We start from the raw sequence: 24784 nt of genomic DNA on the forward strand, positions 1-24784 counted from the left end.
CCATGGGGAAGTCAAAGGAAACCTTTCTACAAGAAGGGGGCGGTTGTCATGGGTCCTAGAGATAGAAAAATGTTGCCCAATGACATGCCAGTGGAGTTTCAGCCCTTGTGCACACGTGATCATGGCCTTTGTGGACTCGCAGACTCGCAGGTTTTCCAAAGACATCGTGACCTTCACCCTTCGATTTCTCTACAGTCCAAGGAAGGGACCTTTGTCCTGGGCCCCCCAGGTGAAGCTCTGGGAGCTTCCTGCCCTCACAAGCGGCCCTTGTGACATCACCGCCGCCCCAAGTTGCAGCTCCTGTCCCTGGCGACGTCACAGAAGCCCCATGCATCCCCGGGCGGCTGGGCATCCTGGGCTCGCGCAGCTGCTCCAGGCGCGTGGCTGGAGCGTGCAGAGGCCGGGGCGGCACCTGCAGGGGGAGGTCACCCGGGCTGGCGCGCAGTCCACACTCACTGCTGCTCTGGTGGAAGGCCAGCTCCAGGAGGGGAGCAGACGACCGGCCTTTGCAGAAGGGCCACTTCAGTTCGCTTTGAAGTAAACATTTGAGAATTGGCCAAGGCCCTTGAGACTCGGCACGTCCCCAGAGAGGAGGCTGGGGCCCAGGAGGCGGAGGTGGCTGCGGGGGATGCTCTGCGCGGACACCCGGGCCTCGGGATGGCCCCGCTGAAGAGGAAATGCATCTGTGACCTGTGCACCTGCGGGTAAGAGAGCCGCGCCCTGGCGGAGGACCCAGGAGCCTGGGTTTTCAATCCCGAAACTTAGGCGGAGACTCTCGTTTGGGCTATGAGGAAGTCCCAGGCTGGTGGAGTCGTCCACGTGCGGACACGTTCTGGGCGGCAGTTTTGTCAGCTAGCGTTAGTGCCGCCGTGTTGATTCAGTCTGGGTGAACGTGTCTATCCTCGGGCCTTTAAATGTGTTCCTTCACCCAAAACCAAGCAGAGGTTGAACACCGGCCCAACGCCCAGTCTGTGCTCCTCGCCCTTGAGCCCAGAAAAGGTCCTTGATCTAAACGCTTGGCGGGGTTGGAAGGTACTGCTGTCGTCGGACTTGTTTTTGAAGGGGATAGGATGGGGGAAGAGGAGTCCTTCCACTGTAACAGGCTTCCTCTGAGTGAGAGATGATGGCTCCTGGATCAGAGAAGTGTAAGATGCTTGTAAAGCCGGTTTCCACGCTGGTGCAGAGTGGAGCAGGAAGAAGGAAAGAAAATGACTTTTGCACACCCGTGCTGGCCGGTTACCTTTAAGGACCCGCTCTGGGTGAAGTTCCACAAAGGCAGGTGGTCCCAGGGAGAAATGGTGGGTTTTCCTTAAAGTTCTGTGGCTGATTCCTTTCTCTCATGTCTCATGGGTTCTGACCTGCTCCTTCCGCTTCCCAGGACATCTGGGGAGCTGCTGGGCTTGGGGCACGTGGAGAGGCAGCCAATAGCAGGGTGGACCCTAGGGCCGGTTCTCCTGGGCTTGAAGCTAACGGTGGGATCTTGGGCAGGTGACTGAACTTCTCCAGGATTCGCTGGGGATTAAATGAGATTCGGTGGGTGAGTCTCCTGCTACGGGATTGTGCTTGATCAAGCCTGACATCTTTTTTTTTTAATGTTTTTTTTTTTTTCCTTAAGATTTTATTTATTTATTTGACAGACAGAGATCACAAGCAGGCAGAGAAGCAGGCAGAGAGAGGGGGAAGCAGGCTCCCCACTGAGCAGAGAGCCCAATGCAGGACTCGATCCCAGGACCCCGGAATCATGACCTGAGCTGAAGGCAGAGGCTTTAACCCCAGGCACCCCAAGCTTGACATCTTGAAATAGCCGAAAGTGCTCGCCCACTGCAGCATGCTACCTGAGTGTAGGAGATGGCGCTGGTTGTAGGGAGAAGTGAAGGGGATGCCAGACACCAGGTTAGAAACCTTACGCATCTCTGTAGTCGTGAGATGGTCCTTGAGTTTGGCTGCTCATGAGCATCACTTGTAGAGCTTTAAAACTCCCAGCTGCCCAGGCTGTTGAGCCGTCCTCCATGAGGGTGGGCCCCACGGGCAGGCTTCAGGTGATTCTGATCGCTTGCCGGGACTGGGAACCTCTGATCTAGGTCACATCCCTGCAGGGGACTTGCTCTGAAGCAGCGTTAGGTGGGACCAGAGCAGAAACTTAGCCGAGAGCTGCTGCTTTTGCACGGGACTGAGGCAAAAGCTCGTTGGTTCCCTCTCCTCTGGAGGCCCTTCGCATCACCCTCCAAAGATACTGGGTTCTTCCGGTAGGATTGTCGTTAGGATTTAATCTCCGCTGTTGTAGGAGAATTGCTTCTCCAGGTGTTCCCCATGACTCCGTGCCTCCTTCATCCCTGCAAGGGGGCTGTTCACCATCAGAGGCAGAGTCTGTCCTTGGTTTTCTTTGCTTTCTTCTCTGTCTTGTATCTGCCCTTCCACTTTATGGTTTCAGGCTGTGGCCTCTGGTTTGACTCCTACGTGTCACCCCTCCACTCTTCTGTCTTATTTCACTTCTCAAAGTGCTTGTTGACCTACCTGGCTGTCTCATCAACCTTCAGAGCTATCTCTCTTCCTTGCCCTAGCCTGGCCCTCCTCTAAATGCCTGTGTCCCTTCCTCCTCCTGTGTGACCTTTTAAAGCCTTGTCTGGGTTGCACGTCTCCATTAACCCAGCCCTGTAGCTCCAATCTTGGTTCTAGTTATATGCCTGCGTGTTTATCCCCACCCCTTTGGTTGCATATACCTGGGAAGCAAAGACCATGTTTTCTATTTTTTTTCCATGTTTTCTATTTTTGTATGCTATATAAAACTAACACACTTTCTCCACTGGGTAGTGAAAACATAGCTTTTTGAATAACAAGATAGATTTATTTTTATTACTTTTTTTTGGTATTAAGGTGACATGCTGAAATGGATAAGGAAGGCAAAATTTACAGCTGTGCTGTCCGGTAGGGGAGTCACCAGACATGTGTGTAATTTCATCAAAATTAATTAAATAAAATGAAAACTTCAGTTCCTCATTGCCCTAGGAGTACTCCAGTGCTCAGTAGCTATCTGTGTGTCGTGGCTACTCTACAAGGGGGTGTAGATGGGGGTCCTTTTCATCCTTGCAGAAAGTTCTGGGATAGCATGGATATGGAGCCTCATTATCCAGAAGTCCTCACCCTCCTCACCACCAGTTAAATCTGGGATGAAATGAGAAGAATTTTCTAGCTGTTCTCTAAGCTCTAGATGTCAATAATTTTTGGCTTTCCCTACTGAGGTTATGGGGGAGAAGTGATGAGAAATCAGGAGGAAGAGTATGGGTGAAGAAGAACTCGCCTTTTCAGAGGAGAGAGCCCTTTAGGTGGGAGAGGGGAGATGGGGTTTCTGACTGAGTTATCTGGTCTCTCTGGGCTTCTGTCTCGAATTCTTTAAGCCAGAAGTTCTTTACTCATCGGGAAACCCACACCTTTCCCTCCCCTCTCCCATTCATCTTCCTCCTAAAGCTAGGTGTATGCAAGGTTACTTGTCCTCTGAACTGCAATTTCTGAAGACTTAGTTCTTGTTAGCGGGGAGGCTTGGGATGCACAAGGAGCTGGAGAGGAAGGCTTCCTTCCTCCAGGAGCCACTCTGTCAGAGGATCTGAGCATGGGCCGTGCTCTTGGAACAAGTTCTCACACTTGGCCACAAGATGGCAGCCTTCTCCCAATCAACTGTCACTCCTCGTTAAACTGGAGACCAGCCTAAAGGAGAAACAAAGCTGTGGGGTTTTGGGTTTTCCTTTAATTTTTTTTAAGATGTTTTCTTTCTTTTAATATTTTTGTTGTTTTCTTTCTTTTAAAATTTTTAATTTTTTAAAAATATTAAAAAAAATTTACAGACAGATATCACAAGGAGGCAGAGAGGCAGGCAGAGAGACAAAGGGGGAAGCAGGCTCCCTGCTGAGCAGAGAGCCCGATATGGGGCTCGATATGGGGCTCGATATGGGGCCCGATCCCAGGACCCCGGGATCATGACCTGAGCCGAATGCAGAGGCTTTAACTCACTGAGCCACCCAGGCACCCCACCATATTGTTTTCTAAAGTGAGCTATTAGATTGAAGGGCCCAGCAGAGCTCTGGAAGTGGTATACTTTGAGAAGTATAGATCTCTGGATTACAAAGTGATGGCCTTTCAAATACCTAAATGTAAGGATTCTAGCCACTGAACAAAAGTCTTAGTGAGCCTTGCTGGTTTTATGAAAGATCTAATTTTACTGTATTGCGCTCAAGGCTCTGCACAATAGTCTGATCAAAATTCGGCCATTGGGCTTATTACCATGAAATGTTATGTTCTCTTTTAAGTACAGCCTGTCCCAAATAAGATAAACTGTTCACCAGCTAAAGAGATACAGTAAAGTGAGCAGTTAAATATTTTCTCACCATCCTACAACTTTTAATTATCTGGTCAACAAAGCTATATTGGGAACTTGAGTGTAGTTTGGATATGAGAGAATTTTATTTTCTTTTTCTTTTTTTTAAAAAGATTTTATTTATTTGACAAGCAGAGATCACAAGTAGGCAGAGAGGCAGGCAGAGAGAGAGAGGGAGAAGAAGGCTCCCCGCTGAGCAGAGACCCGGATGCGGGGCTTGATCCCAGAACCCTGGGATCATGACCTGAGCCAAAGGCAGAGGCTTTAACCCACTGAGCCACCCAGGCGCCCTGAGAGAATAATATTTTCAATTACATCTGAAGATTGCCAGCATTTCACCATATGGGAAAAAATGCTGTTCTGCAATATACCACCTTACATTTATATAGTGTTTAAAAATTGTAAAAGCACTTTCTCATAAATTACTGTCTTCCTGGGGGGTTCTTCTGCACGGGGAGCATTGCTTAGTTTGGAAGTTTGACTCCTGATCTTAGCCTCTGTTCTTCCTGTAGATGCTTTTGGTTTACTGAGCTATTCTTTTCCCAGATTATTAAATTTGAAACTGGGGTTGGAGGGGTAGGCTGTGGATGAAGTGTTAAGTTCAGTTTTCAAGGTTGAAATTGAAAGGGATCTTAATGGCCACTAGCTCTTTTATTTTGCAGATAATGCAGTTGAAGGATTGAGATTAATTTTAATGCACAAGGGTGCATTTTGTTAAGCTTTGGACACAATTTAGGTCAATTAAATTTTATTCATCTAGCGTGTATCAGACACTAGATACTATAGGTGATAGTCCGTGGTCTATTTTCAAGTCATACTGCGCTATTTTTTTTTAAAGACAGGGTGTGAGAGTGGAAGGGGATGAGGGACAGAGGGAGAAAGAGAATCTCAAGCAGGCTCCACACCCTGCTCAGAGGCTGATGTAGGGCTCGATCTCCCAACCCTGAAATCATGACCTGAGCCGAAACCAGGAGCCGGACACCCAACCGACTGAGCCACCCAGGGGCCCCTCACGCTGGGCTCTTTTTGATTACGGGTGGTACTATGAAGCTCCTTACAGTTGAGAAATCTTATCTGATAGTTAAAAAAAAAAAGGTGTAATTCTTAAAGCTTTTTAGTCAAATAACATAAATAGCAAATCTCTCTCTTGAGATTAAAATGTAATAGCACTACTTTTTTTCTGAAATTCATGTTAGAAAAAAGAAAGTTAATCAAGGGGTTGATGTAGCTTGCTTTTATATCTGATTATTTTATGGCCTGCCGTACACTATTTTAAAGACTTTGTGCAATCTTGCAGAAAATTCCAGGACTGGGTAATGTATCAGGAAATATTTATGTAGCGTTGGTAGTATGTGCAGCATTTCATAAAAAAGGTAGTCCCATAGAGGACTTGTGAGTTGTTGAAAAGGATGTGGATTTGGCCCTTTCACAGAGCTTGGGGAGGAAGGTGATCTCAGGGGCAGTCATGTATCTGCAACTTAAATCAGTTTTGTTAACCAGGGAGGAACTTGTTATTTTAATTTTGGAAAATATTTTCTTCACATTGATGGAAATTTCCTTAACCTTAGATTTTATTTTCTCAGAGTCTCTGTTACAAATTAAGAGGAAGGGAAAAAAAATCAAGGAATTGGTTTGATATTACATATTTCAAGAGGAATTCTTGTTTTTAATTTAAATAAAATTGATTTCATAAATTCTGATTAAGAAAAAAGGACAAAGAGCAGCTTTTGATAGGTGCTTGCTGGTGACTTTTTATCTTTGGCAGAACCCGGATAGAGGAACCAAGGGGGGAAGAAAAAACCCATTTACTCTAACACCAAATTATTTTTATTATAGTACTTATGCACTTGGTGTGTTATATGCTCTTTAAAAATTATGGAATCTTTGTGAAATCAGAATTAATGTTTAATTGTCCATATACACCTTTCATCTTACAAAAGGAGTATAATTACACATAATGAGGCAAATTTCAAATAGGAAATTAGAGCACAACTTCATAGTAATCCACATTCCAGCAATGGAAACGATCTGCTCAGTTTTATAATCAACAAATGGATCTGTTTAGAGTTTTGAGTACCCTGCTCTAATTCTATCTGCTGTGGGCAGTTTAAACCCCCTTGCCTTGATCGATGTTTTGGACTGACCTTTTGATTTACAGTTCATTCAGGAAGATGATGTGTTTCCTGAGGGTGGGGGAAATAGCAAACTTCCAATGAATAAGACCAAGAAAATAACTAACGTAGGATTTCTGAGGTGGGAGAGCTCCCTTGGAGAAGGGGTAGTAGAGAAGACTGTAGGAAGGGGAGGTGACGTGCTTGGGCCATTGGGAAAGGGTTGCTTTGTTTGAAACCCTGGCTCTGCCTCTTTGAGCTTGTGCAGATGGTTGAACCTATCTGTTGAACAGGAATGGTGACCATGCCTTTTTCTTAGGAGGACTAGCGGGGAGGGGTGTGCATGCTGGCAGTTACAAACTCTGAAGGGAAACTTTGGGGTCAGGACTGTCTATACCAGCTGCACGGGCACGGTGGCATAGAGATGTGGATAGATCACATCCACGTTGAACACTTGGGTCTTGAGTGGCAGGTCCTGCCTCAAGCTCTGTGAACATCATGGCATTGGGGCTCTTAAATGTCAAAGAACACAACCTTGGGCAGCAAAGATAGCTGGATTTGAGCAGGTGAATAACACAGATGAAGCCATTTCCTGAAAAGAGCAACATCTCTCCTCTTTGCTCCCTTGCCCCTTCCTGTTAAAATAAATATCCAATATCTCAAAGTCTGTTGTTGGGTTAAAACTCCCGAATGGATTTATCATTTGCCCATAGTTCCTTCCAGGTATCTTTGTTGCATTCTTGTCATTTTTCTTAACAAGTCACTGCTGGTTTACTATGAGGGGCTGCCAACTGCAGGAGTTAGCACAGGTCCTGAGCCAGACGACCTGGATTCAAATTCCAACCTTTGCACGCACCAGCGGTGTCACTTGGGACCACTCCACAGCAATGTCTTTTCCTCTGCAGTCTCCTCTGTAAAATGCAGATCCTAGAGTCTCTCGGAGGGTGGTTGTGAGGACTGAGTCAGTACTAAATACACAAATAGAACCATGCTCGGCAAAGCAGTAAGGCACAGACAAGTGTTACTAAATCAATATCAAAATGGTGGACCATGTTCTGGGTAATGGGTCCTGGGAGGAGTGAACAAGCTCTCTGTGGGGGCAGAAACTCTAGGGAGGGGTATTCATTCTGTTTATTACCTGGCAGGCCGTGAAAAAAGCTCCGCAGAGAATTCAGACAGGGTGATGTGCTTAATATGCGCTTGGGGAATTTGATTAAATTTGGAGGCTGGAGATGGTCCCGTAAGATTTAATCTGCTCTGCACACAAGTGGAAAGGCCCTCTGCCTTCTCAGGGATGCCTGTATTTCAGTCAAGCAACGATTAGACTTCTCAAGTTCAGACCTTCACTTTAAGGTAGTTTCTAATTCAGTTTAGAGCTTCCAAGTCTGAAAAATCGTGAATTTGGTATTAAAGACCTTCTCACTGCCTAGCATATACTACCATTCCATTTTATCATCTTCCTTTCTGGCTCCTTCAAAATAACTTCGAGGGGCGCCTGGGTGGCTCAGTTGGTTGTGTGTCTGCCTTCAGCTCAGGTCATGATCCTGGGGTCTTGGGATCCAGTGTAATATGGGGCTCTTTGCTCAGCGGGGAGCCTACTTCTCCCTCTGCCTGCTGTTCCCCCAGCTTGTGTTCTCTCTGACAAATAAAAATTTTTTTTTTAAAGATTTTATTTATTTATTTGACAGAGAGGGAGAGATCACAGGTAGGCAGAGAGGCAGGCAGAGAGAGAATGGGAAACAGGCTTCCTGCTCAGCAGAGAGCTTGATGCGGGGCTCAATCCCAGGATCCTGAGATCATGACCTGAGCTGAAGGCAGAGGCTTAACCCACTGAGCCACCCAGGTACCCTGACAAATAAAATCTTAAAAAAAAAAAAACAAAAAAAACCCCAAAACAAAAACCTAAACAAAGTAACTTTGAATCATCTGGTCCTTCCCTCTTAAGGGTTGTCAAGTTAGCCACTTCCCAAATAGATCCACATATTTAGAATATCCAGAATATCCCAAAGCCCCTCATTCTAATGTTAACACATTGAGTTAGTAGTAGAAGGAAAAAGTTAAATTTCTGCCTGTGCCAGTTGGTTAACAGAAACACTGTCCTGTACCTGATTATTTTTAAAAAGTCAAGATGTTTCCTTTTCAGTATCCATTTTTCTTTCTTTCAAATAGGATGCATTTCAGCTCTGTTCTTCAGATACAGAAAATCTGTAGAAAGTCTGAATAAGAGCTCAAAATGAAAGGCAGAAGAGTAATTGACCAGCTTGTTCTTCTTTCCTGCTTCAAATGAGTAATGTCTGGGAAAGAACAGGGGACAATGAGTTAGAATGTTTGAAATCCAGTCCTGGTTTTGATTATTAGGTTTGTGATTTCATTCAGGTTCTTTATTTTTTTAATTTATTTTTAAAAGATTTTTATCCATTTATTTGACAGGGAGAGAGAGAGAGCACAAGCAGGGGGAATAGCAGAGAGAGAGGGAGAAGCAGGCAGAGAGCAGAGAGCAGAGAGTCCCACATGGGTCTCGATCCCAGAACCCTGGGATCATGACCTGAGCGGAAGGCAGACACTTAACTGACTGAGCCACCCAGGTATCTCTCATTCAGGTTCTTTAATGTCTCTGGGCTTTTCAAAATTAGTGATCCTCACTTATCTTTTTTTGAAAAGCTATCCTGACCTTTATAAGGTGGTATCTTGTGGTTTTATTGATGTTTCTCTGATGATTAGTGACATTGAGCATTTTTTTCCATATACCTGTTGTCTATTTAAGTTCTTAGCTGATTTTAAACTAGAATTATTTGGGGGTACGTGGATGGCTCAGTGGGTTAAAGCCTGTGCCTTCGGCTCAGGTCATCATCTCAGGGTCCGGGGATCGAGCCCCGCATCAAGCTCTCTGCTGAGCAGGGAGCCTGATTCCCATTCTCTCTCTGCCTGCCTCTCTGCCTACTTGTGATCTCTCTCTTTCTGTCAAATAAATAAATAAATAAATCTTTAAAGAAAAATAAACTAGAACTTTTCGAGTTATAGGAATTAGTTATATTTTAGAGATTAACACCTTGTCATATACCTGGCTTGCAAATATTTTCTACGATTCTGTAGATTGCCTTGGGAATTGGGAATGCAAAATGGTGCAGCCACTATGGAAAACCGCATGGGGATTCCTCAAAAAATTGAAAATAGTGCTACCATGTGATCAAGCCATTCTAGCTCTGGATATTTATTTAAAAGAATTGGCACCAGGACCCTAAAGAGCTAGTACCACTCCCTTGGTCCATCACAGCACTATTCCCCATCGCCAAGATTGGGAAGAAAATGAAATGTCTATTGATGGAGGAATAGATAATGGACCTATGTACAATGGAAAATTATTCAGTTTTTATTTTTATTTATTTTAAATATTTTATATATTTATTTGACAGCAAGAGAGGGAACATAAGCAGGGTGAGCCGGAGTAGGAGAGGGAGAAGCAAGCTCCCTGCCAAGTAGGGAGTCCAATGCAGGGCTCAATCCCAGGATTCTGGGATCTCAACCAGAGCTGAAAGCAGATGCCTAATGACTGAGCCACCTAGGTGCCCCTATTCAGTTTTTAAAAAGAAGGAAATTCGGGATGCCTGGGTGGCTCAGTTGGTTGGGCAGCTGCCTTCAGCTCAGGTCATGATCCCGGTGTCCTGGGATCGAGTCCCACATCGGGCTCCTTGCTCGGCAGGGAGCCTGCTTCTCCCTCTGCCTCTGCCTGCCATTCTGTCTGTCTGTGCTCACTCTCTCTCCCTCTCTTTCTCTGACAAATAAATACATAAAATCTTTAAAAAAAAAAAAAAAGGAAATTCTGCAGTATGTGACCACATGGATGAGCTGTAAGGACTTTCTTCCAAGGAAAATAAGCCAGTCACAGAAAGACAGATATGCATGATTCTACTTACCTGAGTTATCTAAGAAAAACTTACACCATCAATGAGTAGAGGTGGCTGTCAGGGACTGACAATGGGGAGTGACTAATAACGAATGGGCTAAGTTTTAGTTTCACAAGATGAGTAAGTTTTCGAGCTCTGCCATACAGCATTGTACCTCTCATCCATACTGTGTTCTACACTGAATTTTCAGAGGGCTGATCTCCTTGTAAGCGTTGTTACCACAATACCTAGAGAATGGAGTCAATGATACTGTAACGTTGTGTGGTGACAAATGGTAGTTCCACTTGTGAGGAGCACAGCAGAATGTATAGACTTGTTGAGTCACTGTGGTGGACCTGACATTAACGTAATATTATATGCCCACTATAATTTTAAATAAATCCCACAGGCTCTTGATTTTGAAACAGAATGCTATTTTTAGGACCTACATTACAGGGTCATTAAGCGTCTGCCTTCAGCTCAGGTCATGATCCCGGGGTCCTGGGACTGAGACCCGCATGGGGCTCCCTGCTCAGTGGGGAGTCTGTTTCTCTCTCTCCCTCTGCTCTTCCCCCTGTTTGTGCCCTCCCCCCAATAAATGAAGTAATTGAAAGATTTACATTACAGGGAGAAATAGGAGAATGCCTGTTGGCTGGCGTCCAGGCACAATCCTGTCAGCTTCCGAATGCACTAATTTACATGCAGGCTTTCTTATGTACCCTGGTATTCCTAAATCTCACCTTTACACAACATTTCAGGAATTGCTTTGTGGTCCATGGGGGACAGAGGCCCAGCACTGTTGAAAATCACAAGAGAGAAAATGGATACCTCAAAGTTGCAAACGAGTCAAATCTACATTTGAAAACAAGGGGCAGTCAAGGTATTCCAAAGAGGGAGGGGAGGAGGATGTGGAAGAGATGTAAAGTAATCTTGATATGGTGGGTCGGAGGAATGAAATCTTAAGGATCAAAAAAAGTTCTTACTACAATCAAATTAAAATAAAAATTATTCCTCAGACAATGAGATAGCCCCCGTTCTCTGTAGTGGTGTTTTCTGAGCTCCGTTAGTTCTCCTCTCTGGATCCTGAAGGGGTCTGAAGAAATCTTCTAGAGCCTCTGCTGGTGAGCCTAGAGAAGTGAGGGAAAGTAGAGATAGTCACAGTGAGGAGGGACAGGGGTCTTCTTGACTTTTCTGAAAAATTACTGAATGGCTGGTTAGAATGAGTGTCTTTCTCAGACCTCATGGATTCTTGAGGACGTGGCTGATCCACTTTCTTCTGGGCACACTGAATTCCTCTGTACGGCAGCTCTGTGTGGCTGCCCCAGTTCACACTTTATGCCGCTATTTCAGATAACCAAAGAGACGAGTGTACTATTTCCAAATATTGAGAGGAACAGGGGAACCTATGAGGTGGTCCCTCTGATACCCTCTGACTAGGGTCCTTTCCCTTGGTCCAGTCAGCTGAGCTCTGGGGTGACTGAAGATGGGGTTATTCTAAATAATAGGGGTGTGGGTAGAAAAAAAATGATTAGAAAAAGAAAGACTTGGTCCCTTGAGGACTCTTGCCAAGATATTCTTGTAGATAAAATTCTTGTAAGATGGATTGGATGGTAGTGTAATTAGGTAGATTCGTAGCTCCTTGAACAAGCTTGCCCATAGAGCCATCAGTTGATTGGCTTTTTGCCTACATGGAACAACATCACTAGAACCATGCCACCATTAACTTTGTCTTGTTTAACATTTTTATCGAAATTTGGATGAAGACCTAGGAGTTTTCCTTATCAAATATACTTAAGCTAGAAAATGGGAAGAATATAGCAAGTGTGATAGGTGACAGGACCAAGATTCAAAATTATCTTGACAGGCTGGAATGCTGGGCCTCAAACCAAGCTGAAATTTAACAAGAGTAAACCTGAGGTTCTACGTTTGGGATGAAAAATCAATTATACATCTCCCTAATGGGAGAGGTTTATCTTGGCCACAGCTCACGTAAAGGTCTTGGGTTTTACTTAACCGCAAACTTGTTGTGATCTGTTGCTGTGATGGACCTGCTAAGAAGCATTAACTTGATTTCAGGCTGAATGGAAGGAGGGTGTCCAGGTCAGATGAAATAATATTTCACTGGACTTTGGCTTGGTCACACCACAACTGAAGGATGCTTTTCCATTTGGACACGCCCCTGTTTTTTTTTTTTTTTTTTTTTTTTTAAGATTTTAGAGTGTGCAAGCTGGGGGAAAGGGAGAGGTGACACTCTCAGACTCCCTGCTGAGTGCAGAGCCAGATGTGGGGTTCATCTCATGCCCCCGAGATCATGACCTGAGCCCAAATCAAGAGTTGGATGCTTAACCAATAGAGCCACCCAGGTGCCCTGGACATTTCAGTTTTTAAAGGATAACGAGTGACCAGGAGGGCCAGGATAGGGGAATGCATTCTGGAAGTGAGAAAACTTGAACCTGACAAGAGCAGGGGCTGGATAGACCGTCAACTAGTAACAAAGGCTGACGAGGACTTGTTCTGGGTCACCGAAAGGATATAACTAACACCATGGAGTGGTCACTTCATGGAAACTGGTGTGGGGCCCATACAAATTGAAAATTTTGTAGCAGGACCACAGAGACTTGAAGTGGACTGCCTCAGGTCCTTGAGCTGAGCATTTGCCTGTTGGGATGCTGTGGAAAGAATTCCTGCGTTGGACAGGAGGTTTGACAAAATGATCTCCAGGGTCCCTTTCAACACGGAAACCCCAGATTTCTGGAAAGGGAGAGCACATTTATTTTAATATGATGATTGAACTTGAAAGACTATTGCAGAGCAAAGAACTATGGGTGCATGTGATATGAAGGATAAGCTGAGATCCATATGTGCCTGGAAAACCCAGGAAGCGAAGAGGGTTCTCAGGCGTTCATACGTAATGCATTAAGCACGTGTGCATGCTTCAGCCTCCCCTCCCCATCCATCGCTGCTACTGAACCTGTCTCTTCACTTGGTGCTCCTGCTTTTCTGAGAATCCTTTACTTTTTTTAAAAAAATATATTTTTAAAAGGATTTTATTTGACAGAGTATAAGCAGGGGGAGCAGCAGGCAAAGGGAGAGGGAGAAGCAGGCTTCCCGCTGGGCGGGAAGCCTGATGTGGGGCCCAGTCCCAGGACCCTGAGATCATGACCTGATCCAAAGGCGGACGCTTAACCAACTGAGCCACCCAGGCATCCTTCTGAGAGTCCTTTAACAGCCTTTGGGTGATGTTTAAGAATGCTTCATCTGTTGCTTCCATGACTTTAGCTGCTAATGTCTATGTGTAGCGGTTCACATTTAGGAGGCTTTTGTGGGCTAGCCTGGGACACCAGTCCCCCGTGAGAGCAATGCTTTTCTGGGAAATGGATTTCAAACTTCCTGCCACCAGTGTGTGGACTTTTGAAACGTGTTCCACTCTAATATGGGGATGACCCAGGATTTGCTCTCTTTATGACATCGTACTTCACACCACCTTGGAGCCTTTCTAAATGGGGCTCTGAGCTTGGAAGCCCTCTTTGCTCCTTGCTGCCAACATGGCAGCTCCTGAAATTCTGACACTTTCATGAATCAAGGCTTCCTATTGCTCTTGCACTGCTCTATCTAGAAATGAATTTTATTTATTTTTTAAACGATTTTATGTATTTGATGGCACAAGCAGGTGGGAGACAGGGAGAGGGAGAAGCAGGCTTCCCGCTGAGCAGGAGACCCCCCTCCCAAATGTGGAGCTCAATCCCAGGACCCTGGGATCATGCCCTGAGCTGAAGACAGATGCTTAAGTGACTGAGCCACCCAGGCATCCCTTCCCAGAAAAAATTTTTGTTATCATATAGACGGATGTCAAATTTGTCGTATTGTTATATTGCCATCTATCCTTTGTCTGAGAATCATTGGGCTAGAAGCTTTCTCAAACCATGGATTATAACTTGATAGCCTTGCAATAATGGCTTTATCATGAGAGAGAGAAAGGACCCAGGACCCTGAGATCACAACCTGAGCCAAAGGCAGAGGCTTAACCCACTGAGCCACCCAGGTGCCCCTCTCAGAGAGAGGCTGTGCTTTCCCCGTGACTGTCCTATGCTTCCACTTAATGGAAAGGTCTGAAATTCCAGTATGCTTAAGAACCCCCTGGAGAGCTGTTGCAAAGGTGAAAATTCCTGGACCCTGCCCCTGAATAGTTTGACTCTGTGGGTCTGAGGTCCAGGAATCTGCAACTGTTACAATGAACCCTGGTGAAGCTCAAGCAGGTGGCCAATGGACCACACTTCAAAAAACTGGAAGCTACTCTGAGTATCAACCCATGAAACTAAAGGTGTGTATTCCTTCAAGGAGAAGCGGAGCAATTTTAAGGCTTTCAAATCTTTCCAGTTGTGGATGGAAAAGAAGCAATGTAAAGATGTGGTCTGTTTTGCAGGAATTTTTTTTTTTTTTGCCAGGGCTGTTTGGAGCACGGGCTGGTGGCACTCCCCACCATCTACAACCATCCTCGAGAAGTGTCTTTTCTTTTGAGCTCTGACTTGTCTCTCAGTCCTCCTTTGGGAAGGACTTTTCACTTCACCCCCATCCCCATCATAAGTATAAGTCAAACCTCTCAGGGAGGTTTTAATGCTTTCCAAGTCTATTTTGTGGTCTAGTTCACGGACTCTCTGACCTCCACAGGTGCAGAGAACACGGTCCCTCAGCATCACTGGCTCTGTTTCTCCTGCAGAGCCTCCACGGTTCTAAGTGTGTATGGGACAGTGGAAGCATCTGGCAATCTGGGGCTAAGCTGTGGCCCTCCTGGGTCTTTCCACCCCTCTCTCAGGAAGGCTGAAAGCTGATCAAGAAAGTCTTGTCCACTGACAAAACATCTTGGAGTTTTGGATGATGTTCGAGGGGCTTGCTTGAACTACTAAGTCCTGTTCTCATTTCTGCTCTAGCAGGGACCAGGCACCGTGCTATTTGAGATGGGAATCCTTCTAAACAGTGGATCATGTGGCTTTAATTCAAAGCCTTTGGTAGTCATCTACAGGTCAAAGAGCAAACTACACTTAACCCACCCTACCTTTCCTGCTATTTCTTACCACGCACCCTAGATGTCAGGCTCCCCAAACTGGGCTAACACCGTGTATGATAACTCTCTTGAGTATGCTAAGTATATGAAGTGCCCTAGACTCCAGACCCACCAGAAAATTCTATACATAAATATGCAGTACCCCGTTCACAAACTGGGTGCCGGCCAACTGTTTTTTCTGAAAGATGGAAATGCTTGCTCACATTCTGAGAACTCTCCTGATTTTATTTTATTTCATTATTTTTTAAGAGATTTTATTTATTTATTTGACATAGTGAGAGATTACAAGTAGGCAGAGAGGCAAGCAGAGAGCGGGAAGCAGGCTCCCCACTGAGCAGAGAGCCTGATGCGGGGCTCAATCCCAGGACCCTGAGATCACAACCTGAGCCAAAGGCAGAGGCTTAACCCACTGAGCCACCCAGGTGCCCCTTATTTTATTTTATTTTTTTAAAAGTTTTATTTATTTATTTGAGAGAGAGACAGTGAGAGAGTATGAGAGGGGAGAAGGTCAGGGGGAAAAGCAGACTCGCTGGGAGTCTGTGTAGGACTTGATCCTGCGACTTTAGGATCATGACCTGGGCTGAAGGCAGGTCCTCAAATAACTGAGCCACCCAGGGGTCCCATCTCTCCTGATTTTAAAAAACCTGGACTTTAGGGGCACCTGCGTGGCTCAGTGGGGTAAAGGCTCTGCCTTCTGCTCAGGCCATGATCCCATAGTCCTAGGATAGAGCCCCACATTGGGCTCTCTGCTTGGCAGGGAGCCTGCTCCAACCACCCCCGCCCCCCACCTACTTGTGATCTCTGTCAAATAAATAAATAAAATCTTTAAAGAAAATAAATAAAAAACCTGGTCTTTATTTCTCTTGGAAAACAGAAAGATGGGTCCCTCCCATGCCCATAATCCCAAATGGTATGTTCTGTCCCTAGTGACCCTGGAGAAAAGAAGGGGAAACACAATACAACTTTACCTTCCTTGTTCCCACCAGAGGGCAATATAATCTCTCTCAAAAAAAAAAAAAAAAAAAAAAAAAGAGAGCGAGAGAGAGAGAGAGAGAGAGAGAGAGGAGGCGAAATGGAACTGAAATCGCAAAAGCTGCTAGCTTGACTTTGTTGCCCAAGCAGCAAAGCCCTTCTTGGGGAGCCCACCCGCACTTTGCACGCTGAAGGGGCGTGGAGCTCACCGTGAGCTGCCGTTAACGCGTCGTTGCACACACGCCTTTCCTTTGGCCTGGCTCCTCTCCAGCATCCTGGTTCAGTTCATCTGAAAGCCAGCTGGAGGGAAAGGTGTGCAAGGGAAGTTTCTGGAGGTTGAGGAAACGTGGAGGCCTGAGGCGGTTGCCGAGGCGATGCTCATCCGTGGAGACGGCCTCACACCCTGACCGTCCTTGGTCGTGCCTCCTGTCGGCACAGGATTGTGGTTTTGGTCGGCACCCTGGGGCGCCCCATCACACTCGCCAGGCCGGTGGAGACTCGTGTGGTAGACCAGATGCCTGTTTATTCCTTGAGCCTGTGATCTATCTGCGGAGGGGGCCGAGGAACGTATTCTGGCCGGCAGGGGTGTGCTTTCCTTTGAGAAAAACCAACAATGGAAGCCAACACAGAATCCCCGGTTGCTCTTGTGAGCTCGGAGCAAGGGGAGTGTTAGGATTTGCACGTTTGGAGCCCCCGCGGTGACGTTGTGGTGGCTCCTGACACGTGGAATTCTTTGTTCAGATCTTGTGGTTGCGGCCACTGTTTTGGTTTTAATAATTTAGGCCCGAGTATTTGGAGAGGGTGAGGGGTAAGGTGCCTTAGCACTCCTACTTCTCCCACCCAAAAAGTGTTCAGACATTTAAAAAAACACCCCCAGCTCTTGACCCGCCTGTGGGGGAACCGAGTACTGACGACTGAAAACAAAGTTGCCAAATGTCACATTCTCTGCTGGGTTTCTGCTCTTTGCTGGCCTGGGGTTAAGACCACAGAGGGACTCATCCTTGCCTTACCTTTTCACCCTCATTTTTTCTTTATCCCTATGTCATGCTGCTAAGATTTGTCAGGCTGCTAAGATTTGGAATAGTTCAGTAGGCATGTGGAAATATGGAAAATGAGCAAGAGAAAGAGCAGAAATTGTACAATTGGGTCTTGGGGATTTTGGAAAATCGGCTTCGGTTGTTAAACACGTAAAATTTTTGTTCATTATCAGTTTGGGTTGACTCACCTACCATATTCCATTATGGAAAGCTCACACTGAAATACATATACAGATGATCCTTGAACAGGGGTCCACTGGCACAGATTACTTTATTTTGGTAAATATAGTACATTACTATAAATGTATTTTCTCTGATTTTAACATTTTCTTCCCTCTAACTGACTTCATTGTAAGGCTACAGTATACAATACGTGTAACATACAAAATGTGTTCATTGACTTATCCGTAAGTCTTCTGGTCAACAGTGGGTTGTCAAGTTTCTGGGGAGTCGAAGATCCACGTGGGTATTTGACGGCGTTTGTACCCAACCCTTGCCTTGTTCAAGAGTCACTGCATATTTAAACAAAAAAGTCCTATTTTAGATAGGATTTAGGTTGCACTAGGTTGTTTACAGTAAGAGATATTGACTCAGCCTTGGGTCTTAAAATCTGTTTTAACTCTGGGCACAAAAGAAATTTAAGGCTTGTTAGGCAAAATCTTGGGTAACTTTTTTTTTTTTTTTTTTTAAAAAGCATATTCCGTGCAGTCAAGAGGGCATCTCCATGAGCTCCAAGGTGTGTCTCCTGTTGTACTTTGTTGAGACCATCACCCATGGCCCTGGGGTTCTTAGCGCAGAAGGGAAGGAAGTGACCCTGGGGTTGAACCGGTTTTTGCCTCTCCCACCAGAGAGGGTGGCAACGGGCTCAAATGACTCATTAAGTAGTTTTATAGGGTTTGGAGAAATAGGATAGTTAATAAGTTATTTGGTAGTGCTGTCTAGTCAGCATGTATTTCAATGGTTTTTTAATGCTCTGAACGTCACTTAGATTTCCTGGTGTTATTGTAAGTGGAAGACTTAATCCCTGTTTTTAAGAAGTTTAAAATCCATGCAATTGGAGTATGGAATAAGACAATTAGAAAGCAGTGCAGGACACCATAATGTAGTGACTAGGTTTAGAGATTCTGGGGTTAGACCTGATTTTTTTTTTTTTTTAACCTTTTATGTCTTAGTTCCTTCATGTTAAAGTGAGGATAGTATGAAGATTGTATGAGATAATGTAGGTAACGTATTTAGCCTAGAGCCTTAGTATGTGGTTGGAAGTTCAGTATCTGGTAGATAATAATAAACTTAAGTTTCCTTTATGCAGTTATATTGAGAAAGGATTTCCCATTTCACTGCTCAGGTAAATCACTTGGAAAGAAAATTTTCTACAATGCTACTATATATATGCCTTGATTTCTTTAAGAAACTATTTTTTTTTTCTGCTAACAGAAATATGGACCTGTCTTAAGTGTTTTTTTTTTTTTAAAGGTTTATTTATTTTAGAGAGACAGAGAAAGAGAGAGAGCATGAGCGAGCAGTGGGGAGAAGCAGAGGGAGAGGGAAAGAGAGAGAGTTTTACACAGGTTCTGTGCTTAGCTGGAGCTCTGATGTGGGGCTCCATCTCACAACCCTGAGATTGGGACCTGAGCTGAAACTAAGAGGGAAGTGCTTAACCCATTGCACCACCCAGTGGCTCCTGAAATGTTGTTCGCACAGTCAGTGTGCTGCCTGGAATTGCCTTTCTTTCTTTCTTTCTTTCTTTCTTTTTTTTTTTTTTTAATCCCCCCCCCCCCCATATTTATCAGCTGCTTCTATTCTGGAAAGTGACCTAACCAGATACACATAAAGGAGTAAAGAAAAGGGTCTGCACTTATGGGGTAATAGCAGATAAGTGACAACTTCAGTGTTTTGGGTGCTCAGAATCCATTTGCTCCCATCTTCCTAGCCATGTTCTCAAAGATTGGGGTGTCCAGGAGTTTTTGTGAAACCTGGCTAAATGCTGTGTTTGTTTAGTAGGACCAGAGGTGTGGAAAACAAACCAAAACAGTGAGTAGTGCCTGGATGATCTTTATTTCCCACCAGAAGAGAGCTTGATGGAAAGACGGACTCATAGGCAGGCGGGAAATGTGGGTTCCAGTCCTGATAGTGTCGGGGCTGCCTCTCCACAGAGCAAGGTGCTGGGCTGCCTGAAGACATCTTCAGAGTCGCTGAAACCCTTAGGCTACTCCCGCCCCGCCAAGAGTAAGGTACATAACAAGTGCCCATGAATTTCACCTTCACCTAAGATTTTTTTTTAAATAGTGAATGATGTTTGTTTATTTAAAATAAAAACAAAAGCTTTAATGGACTGTCCCTTTTCGGAGAGAGTATTCTTTTTTGAGGTGATGGAAATTGCATGAGTAAAGGAAAATCTGAGTGGCTTCGGTAATGAAAGAGTGTAAGCACGTCGGGGTTTCTCACAGCTGTTTTAGTAGGCAGAGAGCTTCCACTTGGGGAATAACACCACAAGAAGTCTCCATTTCCCCTCATGTTTGTTCCATTTCATTCTGTGTATTCCTCTCCTGACAGATTTAAATACCAAATTGCTTCTCTTACTTCACACTTTCCACCTGGGGTCTCAGGAGTTCGCACAGCGCCAGAAAAGCGTCTGCAGAACCACCCCCCCACCCCCCCCCCCCCCCGCCGCTTGCCACATTTTATAACTGGGGGCTGCTTTTTTAGGCTGTTTATGTCATCACTGCTATATCTCTGGGTATTCCTAGTTGAGTTTTTAGTTTCAGCCGAAGCCGTAATCTCAGAAGTGGCCTGTCTCCCGGTACAGAATAACCAACAGCATCTTGGAGAGTTTTCCGCCGGGACAGTTTGGGGGTGACTGAATTCTGAAAATCCTTTTTGGACCTTACCACTCTCTGCTTGTTTTTTTTTTTTCCTTTTAATTTTAAAATGTAGTAGAATTTAAAAAAAAGTCTCTAAAGATGATTGTTTTTTGCCCATAGATATGAAAAATAACCATCTTGTCAGTATCAGGCTTTTATTCTCAGGGAAATTTAGAGGTTGTAGAAAGTCCATTCGGTCTGCCAGTGCTGCCGTGGCACTGACTAAAATGAGGCATTGCCGTTTATTTGAAGGCGGAGTATGGATTTTTGTTTGGAAATAACAGCTTTCTGCATGCGTGAGTGATTTTGGCCATTTCGACTAAATTGATCCACCAGTTAGCTGGGTGATGAATTGCTTTCAGTTTGGGTTTTAATACATTTTGTGTGCCATGGTCAGCATTGTCTTAGCTGAGTTGCTAAGTTGCATGAATGCTCAAAAGGGCTTCTAGAGAAGTGCCTGTCCTTGAAAAAGTCCCCAGCAGTGGCTGGAGCAAACCACTCCCCCTTTTTTCCCCCACCGTGTGTGGGAAAGTTTTTTTTTTTTTTCCTCTTTTTTCCCCTCCCAGCTTTATTGAAGTATAATTGACAAAATTGTAGGATATTTAAAGTGTACATCATGATGGTTTGGTAAACATTGTGAATGGAATGTGAATTGTGAATAACTAAGGGGAGACCCTTAGTTAACCTCTATCACCTCACATTTGTGTGTGTGTGTGTGTGGCATTTCAGTTCTACTCAGAGCAAATTTCAATTCTGTAATTCAGTATTATCAACTCTTAGTCACCATGTTCTACATTGGATCCCAGACCTTCTTCTTCCCGTAGCTGAAAGTCTGTGTCCTTTTACCAACCCGTCCCTATTTTTCCCACCCCCAGTCCTTGGAAACCACTTTTCTACTCTGTTTTTCTGAGTTAGACTTGTTTGTTTCACATATAAGTGATACTGCAGAGTATTTGTCTTTGGCTTATTTCACTAAGCATCATGCCTTCAAGCTTCATCCATATTACTGAAAATCGTGTGTTTTCCTCCTTTCTGGCGGTTGAATAATATTTCATTGTGTGTGTGTGTACAAACACACACACACACATATATAGGTATTCGTATTTTCTTTATTGATTCATCTGTCGATGGACACTTAGGAAATTTTTATATCTTGGCTATTATGAATAATGCTGTAGTGAACATGGGAGTTTAGATATATTTCTTTAAGACCCCGTTTTCATTTCCTTTGGGTATGTACCTTGAAGTGGGGTTGCTGGATCGTGGGGTAGTTCTATTTTTAATTTTTTGACGACTCTCCATACTGTTTTCCACAGTGGCTGTGCCAGTTTTCTTTCTCCCCACTCTACCCCCCTTCTTGATTTGTCCTGTTCTTCCCCCGTGACATCCCGTATGGGCTGAGTGGGACCAGAGTGATAGTCTGACACCAGGTGAAAGGTCGGCTTGCTGGCATCTGAAGTTGGACGTGAGACTTAGGGAAAGTTTCTCCCACTTTTGGCTCTCTTCCACTTTTTGGCTTTCTACTTCCCCAGTTCTCAAGAGTTCAGTGTCCTGTGGCTGGCGGAAGACCACCATGGAGACTGCTGCCCCTGTGTCCCACACTTCATGATGGCTTCTCTTTCCTTTCCTGACTTCAATACTCCCTTTTGCTGTTTGCAGTTTGGATTTTAGTTGTTGGATTTTTGTATGCCAGTGGGACATTAGGACAGTGGCACATGGTAGGATCTTAATAGGTATTTGAATAAATGAATAATTTGTCTATTGATAGAAAGCAATCTGACTAAACTGATCCACATTAAAATACAAATGACTGTCCCCAACCTTTCATCAGCAATCTTTTAAGCTTTACACAGAATTTGGGCTTGAATTTGGAGCATTTGTACTATTACTTTATTATTTTTATTTCAGCAAGAATTTTTTTTTTAGAAAATTTTATTTATTTATTTATTAGAGAGAGTGCACGAGCCAGGGGAAGGGCATAAACAGAACAGAAACCACGCCAAGCCAGGTTTCAGGCCGACCCATGAGATCATGACCTGAGCCAAAACCATGACTCTGATGCTTAATTGACTGAACCACCCAAGTGCCTGCACACCACTCCCCCCTTTTTAATGTAGGGCCCATGCCCAGCGTGGAGCCCATAGCAGAGCTTGAACTCACTGTCAACCCTGAGATCAAGACCTGCACTGAGATCAAGGGTTGGATGCTTAACCAACTGAGCCACCCAGACACTCCAGCAAGAAACAATTTTAAGGGAAATGTTAAGTTCAAGGTTAAAGGGGTCAAATAGTCCCCCAGGTTTCTTTACCAAAGACAACCACTGCTCTTGATCCCTTACGTATCTTTTCTGAGGTTTTGTATGTATACAAGCCTGTGCTTACACATTGCAGTGCACTAACAATATGAGACATGCCTTTTTTTTTTTTTTTTAACTTTTTGTTAATGTAAGGCCCTGATCAAATGGGCCATCTGCCTTCCCCCACCCTGCTTTAGCTATTCCCAATAGGCCATAGGTTTGTCTTTAAAAAATCCCATTCTGAATTGTGTGTCTTATAGTATTTTTTTACACTGCTTTGGTATTAAAGATAAGGTTTGACTGCATGTGTAGAAAACCTAAAATAACAGTGGCTTACACAGGAGAAAAGTTCTTCTTTCACTGAAGACAGCCCCAGGGCTGATAGGGAAGCTCACAATGTCAGGGACTACGGCTCTTTCTCTCTAGCTGACTTGCCCTCTCTAGTACTTTGCCTCATGATCCAAGATGGCTTTTGAACCTCCAGCCATTATATTCATATTCTAGGCAGCAGGAAGGAATGGTCTCTCCTAACCCCCAAATCAAAGAATGGTACTCTTTGTGGAGTCCTCACAGCCATATCCTACAAAACTTCCTAGCTGGCCCAGCTAAAAACTGGGGAGTCTATTGCCACCAGAGAAGGGGAATACAGATATTGGGGTAGGTAGCTAGTGTTTTCTGCCACTATCATTCACCTCTTCAAATATTACAATCTCTCTTCTCCCCAATTTCTTACGCCCACCAACTTCAAAATAACTTTCTGCTTCTCTCAGAAATCAATGACCTCAACTTGATTTGTGAAAATAAAGGCCAGTCCAGTGTGAGAATGGCCATGTTAATCAGAACTTTAAAGAAGTGAGTGTTGTTTTTAGCTCAGAGGCAAGTTGGGTGTGGTTGGACGCTGGAGTTTGGCCTTTTCTGAGCTGATCATTTAGACCCAGGATTGGCAAAGCTTTTCTGGAAGGGACCATGGAGTGAATGTTTTAGGTTTTGCAGGCCACGTTCTCTGCGTGGCCGTGTTCTGATGACATTTTATTATCACTCTGCTATTAAAATTACAGATGCTCCTATGTATCCTAAAATATTTTTCTTAATTTTTTTCAACTACTTAAAAATGTAGACATTGTTCTTATAAGCTGCAAAAAAACCCACAGGACTGTGGTTGCTGACTCCTAGTTTAGATGATGGTTGTAGCAATGATAAGTTCTAAGAAAAGAAAGAAATGTGCTGCTCTAAGTGGAGGTTGGTCAACTAAGCTGAGACTCTGGACAGAAGGAAGGAGAATCAACAACTGTTTGGAAGAGTCGACTATATTTTGAGGTCACATACTCTAAAATGCTTAAGAATACATCACTAGAGGGGCGCCTGGGTGGCTCAGTGGATTAAAGTCTCTGCCTTCAGCTCGGGTCATGATCCTGGCGTCCTGGGATCAAGCCCTGCATTGGGCTCTCTGCTCAGCGGGGAGTGGGCTGAGCTCCACACTGCCTGCCTCTCTGCCTACTTGTGATCTCTCCCTCTCTGTCAAATAAATAAATAAAATCTTTAAAAAAAAATTGGTTCAGATGGTAAAATTTGTATAACATTAAAAGATTAAAACAACAAATATCTAATAAAAGCATGCATATTTTCTTATTCTAGTGATATATTCTCTTTTTTTTAAAGAGAGAGCGAGCGAGGAGGGAACACAAGTAGAGGGAGTGGGAGAGGGAGAAACAGGCTTCCCACAGAGCAGGGAGCCCGATGTGGGGTTCGATCCCAGGACTCTGGGATCATGACCCAAGCCGAAGGCAGACACTTAATGACTAAGCCACCCAGGTGCCCCTGAACCAATCTTTAAATGTACAAGTCAGTGCCATTAAGTTTATTCGCTGTATGTGCAACCATTGCCATGATCCAGTTTCTAAACTTTTCCTAAACAGAAGCTCTTCCTGTTAAATGGTAGCTCCCCACTCTCCCTTCCTGCTTGCTCTGGGTAAACTCTCTCTTTTCTATGAATTTGCCTATTCTAGGTACCATGTAAGTAGAACCATACAATATTCATCCTTTTTAGTCGGGCTTATTCACTTTGCATAATATCTTCCAGGTTATTGCAGCATGTGTCAATTTCTTTCCTTTCTAAGCCTGAATAATATTCTATTGTACAGGTATATCATCACATCCATTTTGTTTATCCATTCATCTGTTGGCAGACATCT

At 44.4% G+C, this 24784-nt stretch overlaps 1 protein-coding gene across 1 annotated transcript in view; it reads left to right on the top strand.

Annotated features, from left to right (window-relative positions):
* The first annotated feature begins 301 nt into the window (after window positions 1-301).
* The window catches only part of SAXO1 (stabilizer of axonemal microtubules 1), a 102399-nt gene continuing 77916 nt past the window's right edge, over window positions 302-24784 (top strand). Inside the window, exon 1 of the mRNA XM_032308763.1 lies at window positions 302-704. Coding sequence (XP_032164654.1) covers window positions 658-704 — 47 coding nt within the window. The 5' untranslated portion in view covers window positions 302-657. The remainder of the gene's footprint in view (window positions 705-24784) is intronic.

The sequence above is a fragment of the Mustela erminea genome, chromosome 12 (assembly GCF_009829155.1).
Source record: "Mustela erminea isolate mMusErm1 chromosome 12, mMusErm1.Pri, whole genome shotgun sequence".
NCBI classification, from domain to species: Eukaryota; Metazoa; Chordata; class Mammalia; order Carnivora; family Mustelidae; genus Mustela; species Mustela erminea.